Source organism: Epinephelus moara, chromosome 4, assembly GCF_006386435.1.
Source record: "Epinephelus moara isolate mb chromosome 4, YSFRI_EMoa_1.0, whole genome shotgun sequence".
Lineage (NCBI taxonomy): Eukaryota > Metazoa > Chordata > Actinopteri > Perciformes > Serranidae > Epinephelus > Epinephelus moara.
In genome coordinates this window covers 660637-671969 of record NC_065509.1, presented here as the reverse complement: position 1 = coordinate 671969, position 11333 = coordinate 660637, and the positions used below count along the sequence as shown (strand labels likewise).

At 41.0% G+C, this 11333-nt stretch overlaps 1 protein-coding gene across 2 annotated transcripts; it reads right to left on the bottom strand.

Moving 5' to 3' along the window:
* Positions 1-324: 324 nt before the first annotated feature.
* Positions 325-10703, bottom strand: slbp (stem-loop binding protein). Of its 2 annotated transcripts, none has more exons than XM_050042871.1 (8): positions 10440-10703; positions 8678-8827; positions 7223-7336; positions 7039-7104; positions 5313-5435; positions 4898-5053; positions 2740-2845; positions 325-1122 (listed from the first exon to the last, which is right to left on the bottom strand). In XM_050042871.1, exons 1-8 carry the CDS (start codon positions 10496-10498, stop codon positions 1051-1053), a joined length of 846 nt encoding a protein of 281 aa, XP_049898828.1. In that variant the 5' UTR covers positions 10499-10703; the 3' UTR covers positions 325-1050. The 2 variants fall into 2 exon arrangements, with proteins under 2 accessions (XP_049898828.1, XP_049898827.1); XM_050042870.1 differs by having other exon boundaries at positions 7039-7110; positions 10440-10696.
* Between the last annotated feature and the right edge of the window lie 630 nt (positions 10704-11333).

The following is an 11333-nucleotide window of genomic DNA, read 5'->3' as shown; positions in this document are numbered from 1 at the left end:
AGTCATTTAGAGCATCCTACTGTGACATTTTACATTACCTCACTTAATCTAACAGCAGTAGAGGAATAATTGCAGTTCTGGTACTCTTGCAGCAAAATTTGCAAGGCTACTTATCAAAAATTTCATAGTACACATAGAACAATGACAGGTTGGTTTTTTTCCATGCTAAAGTCATGGTTCTTAACAACCAAACAAAGCTGACACGCTGATTCACCTTCGCAGCTGCTCTGGTTACCAAACCAAACTAGGTTTTAACTCAACTATTATACCAGGAAAACAGGATGAGTAACAACTATTCAAATTTCTGGACATAAAAGACAATGAGACATTCAATTTCTTTTTTTATTTGAAAGTTGTCACCATGAAGGAAACAGCAATAAACACAGCAACAATTGCATTAAAAAAACAACCAAAATAAAAACAAACCACAGCCCACTGAAGTGATGCTCTTCAGTATTTAAAATTGAACATTCCAAAGGAAAAAAAATCTTAACATGAATCATTAAAGAGGAAAATGCTTTGCCTTTGGTTTGCTTATCTCCATTAAACAATTTAACGAACCCTTTGAGTTTGGTTAGTTTCTATGTATTCTTGTATTCTATTTAGCAAGCATAAGCAGGATGTGATTTGCACATAATGGACATCAACAAACCTGGATGTCTGCTCTATCAGGCCACAGATCAGTGCTACAAGTGTTTGCAAACACCAATATTAAACATGCAACTGTCAAATCTTGCCATAAAAGAAGATTCCCTGAGCAGGTTCGTGATCTGTAAAAGGCCCCGACCTATGGATTAAGAAGCACTAGTATAAATGAAGGAAGAATACAAAATATGTTACAGTGTTGAACAGATAATTTCCAGCTGAGACACAGACACAGCACTGTGAAGCTGTGCCAACGCATCACTGCTTCAAGCAGATCAAGTAACTGGTACCAGGAACAGAGTCATTCTGGGTAACGTGGTGGGCTGTGAAGAGTCTAAGTGTCAGGGGGGAAATGACTGTATCAGTTGTCAAGTGTGTCAACGCGGATTTTCTTTTCCATAAGAACTATGCCATGTCAGGCTCCACTGTGGTTTCGGTCCTCTGTACTTTAACTGGAGTGCCTGAATAGTCTTCACCCTGAACAAGAGACAACAAGCAAACAAAGTCAGTAAAAACTACTTCATAAAAGGGTTTGTTTTTTCCTCAGCTTTCAATGAGGATATCTACCTGAGCGTTTGTGTTTCCAAGTACTGTATTTAATGTTCCACAGCACAGATTTACAACAACATATAAAGATACAACGGATGAAAAGACTCCACAATGCATGCCTGTCATATCCTGGTTATGTATTGTGCATGTCATAATTATATCCTGATTTTAGAAACCTGAGTAAGACTGTATGCCAGTGTTACCGCGAGAGGAAATACCCACATTTATGCCCAGGTAGTTAAGGGTTAGGGTTAGTTAGTTAGTTGGTTCATTGTGAATCATTTAACCACCAGCAATATTTTTGACAGGTTAGGCACGTTAGTCTATAGGATCATTTTGCTTACCCCAAGCATGTCATAAGTCCAGCCTGGGGGACAATTGTGGCCCAACAACCGATTGTAAACCACTTCTACACTACTGCTATATGTGGCCCACCTGATTAATCAAACAAGATTATTTCGCATTTGTTCTGTTCACCTCACAATGGCAGGACCTTCAAACAGTTTGTAGATATGAACCAAGTTGGAACTACGCAGGCCGTACAAATGTGTACACAAGCAAACCGACCATCACCCAATAGGTAGCAGATACTTTTGCAGTGAAAGATAAAACAGTTGTGTTTGTCTCATTTGTATGTGATTATTTATGTATTCATTTAATGATATCTGCAGGTTATTTTTACTTCTACGGTGGTGTGTCTGTCACTCTGCAGTTACACCTCCAAAACACGCAAATTGGCTTTACTATAAATCGCAGAACTGACAGACAAACACTTGTCTTTATCTGAACACATTTCCCCCACTAATACAACATGCTAACGTTATTAGCACAAGTCTATGGCATTTTACATTGTATAAATTAGCCTAGCGTCTAGCGATCTTTTCCTCTTCTCATATAAAACCAGGGACAACAGCAGCATCTAACAAAGGTAACAGCACACAATTTGGCTCCATTACAACTCACAAGGTTCACTGACAAACCAACTCTTATACTGAACACGTTTTCCAAGCAAATACAACATGCTAACGTTATTAGCGCCAGCCTATGGCATTTTACATGGTATACATTAGCCTAGCGACGAGCGAAGATTTCCTCTGCTCATATGAAGCCGGGATAAATCCGTGAGTATAAATCCCTGCATGTAAATGCACTTTGTTTAAAAGTGGTTGTTGATTTCCAGAGGAAATCATTCATTCTTCACTGCAAACATTAATGTCCATATGTTAAATTGTGCATCTTTGCCTGTAGGCAAATCTAACCTTTTGCATATTCAGGTAAGCTGCTGTGCTGACAAAAGACTCCCTCTCTCTCTTTAAATTAACTAATTGAAAGTGTATCAACAACACTGTAACTAATTAAACAGTTCTTCCCAGGAGACTTCCAGGGAAATTACTTTTTTCCCCCATGAATATTCAGTTGCTTATAATTTCTGCTACTTGAAAATGTGGAAGACTTGACTTGAATACATTTGTTTGTACTTTGTTTGGATCTAATATGGAAATTTGCCTGAATTCTACTAAACAAAAGTGACTTAATATAACTTACCTCCAGTGAAAGGCTGTGTGTGGTGACAGAGGCTGGGGCATTCTGGGAGTCTGGCAAGGTTGGGAAGTCCAGTTCAATGTCCATTACGTTGAGACCCAGCTCATCACTTGAGAAACAGAGGATAAACAACAGATGAACATGACCAACAGCTGACTGGGCCTGGACAGAATGTATACAGGATCTATTCTTGTATCTCTGTTGAGGACCAAACGTCTTCTTACTAGGGGTGGGCAATATGGCTCTAAAAATACATCACGGGATTTCAGGATATTTTAGCAAATTAGTTTAAAAAAAAGATTTTATAATTAATTGAAGAAAATAGAATTGCAACAAAATAAGTGATATAGTTTTACATGTTAAACCAACAGTTTGCCTTCAAATACTCAGTAAAAACTAAACAAAAATGATCTCTCATTTCTTTAGTTTGTAAACGACAGTCACTCAGAGTGAGACTCAGATCCTGTATACAATATTAATAGTACAACAAAATAAAATCGACCTCATATTACACATTTTAACAGTTTGCAAATACAAAGGTTGTACCCTGGGATCTAAATACACTGCTCAAAAAAAATGAAGGAAACACTTAATGGTCACAGTCTAACACCAAGTCAGTTAAACTACAGGGATATCATTCTGTCCATTTAGGAAGCACAACTGATTGTGAATCAGTTTCACCTCCTTTGGAGCAAATCAAAGTGACAACAGGTGCAATGGAGAGACAAAAGCAAGACAGCCTCCAAAAAGGGAATGGTTCTACATTTGGTGGCCACAGACAGTTGCTCTCTCTTAATCCTTCCTGTCTGATTCTTCTCTAGTTTTGTGTTCTGCTAGTGTCCCTGTCACTACTGGTAGCATGAGGTGGTACCTGCAGCTCAATCAGTTTGCACAGGTAGTCCAGCTCCTCCAGGATGGCACATCCATATGTGCGATCACAAGAACATTTGTTGTGTCTTCCAGCACAGTCTCAAGAGCATGGAGGAGATACCAGGAGACAGGCCATTACAAGAGGAGTGCTGGACAGGGCCGTAGAAGGGCATCAACCCAGCAGCAGGACCAGTATCTGCTCCTTTGTGCAAGGAGCAACAGGAGGAGCACTGTCAGAGCCCTACAAAATGACCTGCAGCAGGCTACTGGTGTGCATGTTTCTGATCTATCAGAAACAGACTCCATGAGGGTGGCATGAGGGCCCAACATCCTCTAGTGGGACCTGTGCTCACACCGCCACAGACTGTTCAGGAGGTCACTGATGGCCTGATCCATGTCTGGTAGGAGATCCCCCAGGACACCATTCGTCGACTCATCAGGAGCATGCCCGATGCTGCCAGGAGTGCATACAGGCAAGCGGGGGCTGTACACACTAAAATTCATTCACACAAGTTGGATCAGGCTGTGATTTCAATTATTTACTTTGATTTTCAGTGTGATTTTGAATCCAGCCCTCAGTGGGTTGATGATTTTGGTTTCCACTGACTGTTGTTACATCCTTTTGTTCTCAACAAATTATACAATGTGCATCAGTAAAGATTTTCAACTTGAATAATTTGTTCATCAAGATCTGATGTGTGACTGAAGTGTTCCTTTAATTTTTTTTGAGCAGTGTACATAAATCAACAGGTAATTTCCCTCTCTTAGCAAAATCCTAAATGTTTTGAGTTGTTTTTTCCCCCCACCTGGACCTTTATGCTCTGCCATTTGGCCTCTCATCACGCTGTAGCCTGTGACAGGCTGTTATGCTGGGATAAATATTGCACATTAATATATATGTAGTTTTTGTCAAGCCGCGAGGTTGGGTTTACATTACCAAAGGTTTATGACAAAATCACTTGACGACACTGATTCCCATGTGTGCAGGAGAGGAAGAGACACTGTGCTGCTGCCAGAGGGGCCGCTGAATGAGTTCTCTCTGAGTGGTAAGTCTCTAAGAGTCTGAGAAGTCTGGGGCTGTTCATAAAACATTCAGGAAGCCACAGTTTTTCCATACTACTGAAACTGCTCCTTGTCATTTCACTTTCAGCCATGTTTGTTGTTGCCGCAAGCAATAGAATAAGTCAACACGTCGAAATACCGCGAGTATCACGATGTGACTTTTTCATATCATACTTATTTTATCAGTATTCTCGTGAATAAGATGATACAGCACACCCCTACTTCTTACATGTTATCATGGACTGTGTCTTGGCCATCCTCTGTTGGGGGGTCCCAGGCGTGGAGTTTGACCTTCCACAGCTTGATCTGTTGGTCCCAAGAGCGACGACTGTACTTCCTAAACTTATTGGGAGTTTTTGGGTGAACACCTGGCTGACGCATGTGTCTGCAAACACAAAGGGACAGAAAAAACAATAGGAATGTAAAAGTTAAGAAATAAACCATCAGACTGACATCAGAAATCATTTTATGGCCAAGTAGGTTTGCACATACAAGGAAGTTGTCTTGGTGATTGGGTGCATAAATACAGTGCAAAAAACAACACACAACAGTCACGTGCACATAAAAGTTGCAGTGCTGTATTGATTGATGGTGTGTGTGTGTGTGTGTGTGTGTGTGTGTGTGTTATGTTTGTTTAGACCTACTTCGGAACTTCTTTGATGTATCGGTCATAGGCCAATGTGTTCTTGCCGTAGTTTATCTGTTTCTGTCGCCGTAGCAACACAGCCTCATCAGTCTCCATGTTTTCTCCCTCTTTTGAGTCACAGCTGCAGCAGACAGACAGACAGATGTATTTACACATACAGACTCAAACAATAGAGGCGTGACAGGCTGCTTTTCATTGTGAATGGAACCTCCAAATAGCATCTGGGCTTGCTATAACTATTCAAGGCTCAAGTCTCTATGTCACAACCTGGAGTAGTTGAAGAAGGCGTTAACTCGGAGACGACATGATATGATTTCAGTGGAAACTGAACCACTGCTGTTAACAGCTTATCTGATAACTCCAACTCAACTCTGTAAAAGCACTTTAAACACACATAGGAAAAGCCAATCATTGCAAAGCGGGTCTTTCCCATTTAAGAAAGGTACTGGGAATACATTGAATGCAAACAGATTGCTCAGGACACAACAACATCTGTTGGAATATACCTGTTGGATGACCCATTGCACCACACCCTCTAGAAGGTTAATCACGTGTTCCATCACAGAGCTTGTCGGCCTATTTGTGTGCATTATGGATTAAATAGGTGTGGCTGCAGCTTTTTAAACATCTTGACCTGACGAAGATCCAAGTAGTGTCGAAATGCTGTCTTGATTAAACTTTTGGGACATGGAGTAAGTGTGCAGGTGTTACTTTGTTCCTCACATATGCTGTTTTTCTGATAGCCTTGCACCTACTTGATGTGTATATAATTCAGTGTTAACTTCGGTGACAAAAACTATGATGAAAACTTTTCATCAACAACTTCTTTTCCATGACAAAAATGAGACGATGACGAGCTACATTAAAAATTAAGATGAAATCTATGTTTAATTTTCACTGACGAGACGAAAATGTTAGTGATGGACTATCGGACACTGAAAGTTGAGAACAGGCGTTTTAATCACCAGCTCTGTGAGAGGACACAAGTTTAAACCTCCAGACTAGCATGTTGCGGATTAAGGAAGAATTCAGGCTTTAATTAAGTTATTTCTCTGCGTCATAATAGTGAGATGGATAAATCAGAGTTTACAATGAACCTGGGTACAAATCCTGGTTGTCTCAGATTAGTTATTTGTGGTGTTACGGTTTTCGAGAGCATAAATAGAGAGATGTTGACCTTTCCAAATGATGATCAGTAAGTTTGTGCTCATAAATCACCCCTTAAACCTGTCAAACACTGCTGGAGAAAAGACAGTTTGTGAGTGTGTAGAAATTATTTGTGATTGTAGGGGGAAAAAGTCTGAATTTCATACAACCTGTCACTTTAATTCCAGTTTCTGAAACATGATTTAATTTAACTGGATTAGGTTTAAGATTAAAAAACAGAGAAAACATAACAATTAAAAATATGTGCTCAAGTAAACACAACAAGCTTCAAACTTAAAGAGCAAACTTAAAAAAGAGCCAGCTGCTTTGGATGCAGTGTTACCCCTACTAAAAGAAACACATGAACACCATAATTCCTTTGAGTGTTTGTGTCAGTGTCTGTCTGCCCCCCCAAAAGCTGTAAACTTAACTCTAAAATGAGTAAACAGTTTACAGTAAGAATAACTTATGTATAGGCACACTGATAAATGTAATATGCAGAATGTTGGCCTTTAATTTAAATGAATCTTCTGAGTTTACTGTCGGAAAAAGAGATAATACAAGAAAAGGTAACAAACCTCCCAGAAGAACCAGAGGAGGTCTTTCTCTCTCTCTGGGTGACCTCAGCACCCAGTATCCTCCTCCTGTAACTGAATAGAGTGCACACACACACAAACACTCAGTGAAGACTGGCATTCAATATAGAGTGTGCTTTTAATGAATCAGAGATAAAAACCATTAGAACAGAAGCAGTTTGGTTACCGCTGCATGTCTCTGTGTACACCCCTCCTCATCTCATCATCTTCCACCTGGCTGCCCCAGTCAGACTGTCTATTGCAGCGAGATGTTGGGCCTGTGCTCTCTGGAGTGGTGAAACTGGGGAGGAAGGACAGGGGGCACATAACAGCATGAACACACTGAGGGGAATAGAAGTTCTTGCTGCCACAGTGACAGCAGATGGAGTTGTGGGCACACATTGCCAAACCTGCACCACTCCTGTCAAGAGTACTGTTTCAATACATTGTGCGAGAGCTTGTTGTTGGTCCCTGCAAAGGAATCTCTGGTCTTACATTTTGCCATCTGCGTAGTATTTTTTATGTAACTAAGCAACCAACCAACCAACCAACCGCAAAGTAGATGATCAACTTCCTGTGTTTTTCCCGCATGTCCAATGTGCATAAACAGTTATGTGATATGCGTTGTCAGATGTGTTAGTACGGATGAAGATTAATTCTGAAATAATGCTCAAATGCTTGTGTGTACGGAAATTGTTTTTGTTTTAAAATGAAAACCTTTTAGTGTGGATGTGACCTCAGCATGTTCAACACAAGCAGTGTCTGCAGGGGTTGCACAGTATTGTCAGGGAGTCTCTCACGCCAAGCACAGACTGTTTGCCCTCCTCTCCACTGGGTGGCACTACAGGATTGTCTGTTTCAGGACCCGCAGGCTCAGGAACAGCTTCTTTCCAGTTGCCACCCTGCCTAACTCTGCACCAACTCTGTCACATTGGTCATACTGTAGATAACTTATCTATACATTTGTACATGTTGAGATGCTTGACTTTTTTGTCTCAGTTAGCTGTACTCCAATCTGGAAATCCATCGGTTACCTCTGGAGGCACAGCCCTGGAGGCACAGCCCAGAGTTTTTCGACTAACGGAAGTGCAGGGGCCTCACGCCCTTCACTTCCGGCGGTGCCCCCAGGGAATCGCCGTGTTGTTTACAAATACTAAGGGTAGAAAACCAGCAGAGTTGAGCTATATATCACCGCGTAGACTAATCTGATGTTTGTTAAGTCTATAAACACAATGATTGAACAAACGTTAGTTTGTTAAGTCTATAAACACAATGATTGAACAAACGTTACTATTTCCGTGTGCACGTTAACATGGTTATCGTAGATTAGCTGGGCTAACCGTTAGCTGTTAACGTTAGCGGTCGCTATGGACGCGGAGCTTGCTGTTTCTGTAGGTACACATTTCCTGGGGACACCTGCATGTCTCGGCCACGCCCCCTCCATTGTGATTGGCTAAAGCGCAGCATCGTTCAGACTCAAGGCCCCGCCCTCCCCCCCTCTAGTCGTCTTTCACACAGGGCTGCCGACAGATTCTACAATGTAAATTGCAGAATCTGTCTTGAGAGATTAGCTGTACTCTGGCAATAAAGATGAATCTAACATACAAAAAGATACTTCTATTGTAGGTGTATACTACCTTACCTAGCATGTCTCTTGTCAGAGTCTCTACCATCGCTGCAGTCAGTGTGCCTGCCTTTTTCCTTAACACCACCTTCTGCCTCTCTGTTTGCCCGCAGACTTCCGTCGATCCCTCGTTTTCTGCAGTTGGACCACCGAGACGGGCCATAGCTCCTGCACAGGGAAGACACAAAGAATTTGATTTAAACATATAAGCATATCTAAAGTAAATGTTTCTGTCTGTTGAGCAAATCAATAAAGCACCAAAAAAGCCATACACACTCTAACAGTACACTGTTCAAAAAGTAGGATGCATATTGATTATTTTTTAAGCACTGAGGAGGGACCCATGTTTTTTATTTTGGCTTAGGGGAGGGGCATGCACATTTAAATGGTTGTATTCTATATTTATTTTACCACTGATTATATACCACAATTTTTATTAATCTGCAAAATTACACCATTCAGTATAGCCAGAAACTGTAAAACCCAAAATTATCATTGGATTTTCAAAGTTCCACCGCGTCATGTGCGAGTAAGGCTTCCTTCAGAAAAAAACAAAACACCAAATCTGAGCTCATCAAAATCGCTTTGTTCCATGTCTCATTTAATTTTGACAGAAATGCCAGTTTGCACTTGTTAACCAGCATGTACAAGGGTGGAAACTTGAGACTTTTTACAACTCCAGGACCGCCTTTAACTTTAAACTTTCAAACATTTAAGAGTACATTTAAAAAAATCTAATAACAAACTATGTTGGAGGGAGGATCATGCCGTTTCCACCAGTCACTCAGGGAGGCACATGGAAGAATATCCGTAGATTTAAAAAAAAAAAAAAAGGGGGGGGGGTGTCACACCCCAGCCACCCTCCTTCTCTGATGAGTAAAGAACAGTCCCTTATGTTAACAAGCAACAGCAATGTAGCTCAACATCGCCGCCCAATAGTCTTTTAGAACTGATGGTTAACGTTACCTCCGTGTTGTATGCTGATACACGATTAGCACAAACTTGGGCTAACGTTAGCTGCACATAACGTTACTTAAACTGATTTTTTTGTCAAAAAGTTTCTCTCGCCACCTACTTCCGATTATTCATTCATCCATTACGGCCCAGCATGTCTCAATACACACTGGACTGATCATCACCGCCATATATCTATTCATTTGTATCCCGAATAACTACAGTCAGCAAAACCCCCTTCATTGCCTAATGACCTTACTGTTGGTGTTACACACGGGTCCTCCTGTAAACGTGGTTAAAGAAATCGTTCAGCTAAAGTTATCTGTACAGACACGGACACATTATAATCCAACCCGGCACACAACTGGACTGTTCTTTTACAGCCTTTCTGATCCTCTCTTACCACCACAATAACTACTAAACAGAGGACGCCACCGTGTTAACGTGATGAATAACGACACCAAAGTTATGAATACAGTCCAATAAGGATAAAGTTGCGACCACAAGGCTACTAGACATAAGAAGGTAAAGCTAGTCAAACAAGCTAGCACAGGAAAGAAGAAGCTGTAACGTTAGAGCAAATATTTTCAGGAACATGAACAGATCCAGTGTTTGCTAAAGTTATAGAAATATCGTTAGTCACTCACACATTAAAGTTACCAGCAAATATATTCTGTAAGTTAGCTAGCAACACATCTACAAAGACAACAGTTCCAGCTAACGTAGCATAGTGCTTTCCATCAAGTGGACAAAGGCACAAAGGAAGCTCGTAATAACAGTTTCTATAAACGTTAAGTTAGGTGAAACCACAAAATTCAAAACTGACCTGTTTTCGTGTTCGCTGTCGTGAACATCACGTCGCTTGCCTCTGGTCCAGTCAGACATTTTCTTGACAACAATAAGGCTAACGTTAACTATCTGGAGAGTTAAAGTACTTCTGTTGGCAGCCGGGAGGCTCTACAGCAAGCTCGCAGTCCACACAGATACCCGCCAACACTGAAAGACGCGGGGTTCCAAACAATCCAACAAGTCACATGACCGGAAATGGCCGTTATACATGTAAATTTTAGGGGACGAGGCTCGTTGTGTGTGAACAGCGTCGGCCCCACAGAGAATGAGAACAAGCGATGGGAGCAGGGCACAGCAGGGGGCAGTGGCAAAAAGTTGCAGTCTTCTTGTAATTCTTCTTCTTCTTCTTTGGTTTTACTCTCCTTTGCGCTGTATGCCGCCCCCTACTGTATCGGAGGGTGTAACGTCATGACTTAAAAAAGCTAGATAAAGAAAAGAAGAAAATATCCCAAAGACGTTATATTATGGATATTAATCCTGTTTGGTTTATATTTCAATAAAGCCCCTTGCACCTGCACGCTATGGTTTGTCCCCATCTCAACAGACCCATTATGCATTTTTAAAACAGAATACAATTTCTTACATATGTATTGGTCTAATGTGGTCTGGATTTGGTCTAATGTGGTCTGGATTTGGTCTAATGTGGTCTGGATGGGAAAAAAGCAGTGCAATCACCCTTTTTTGCATTTTCACAAATAGAATAAAGGTTTCACAAATCAGAAACTGTGTTTTAATGAGTCTCTGGAGTCTCCATGTTAATCTAGTCCAGATTTGACTAGTCTAAGTATAGTGGTTTGTGATCTGGACCTGGTCTAATGTGGTCTGGATGGGGAAAAAAAGCAGTGCATTAACCCTTTTTTGTGTGTGTCTC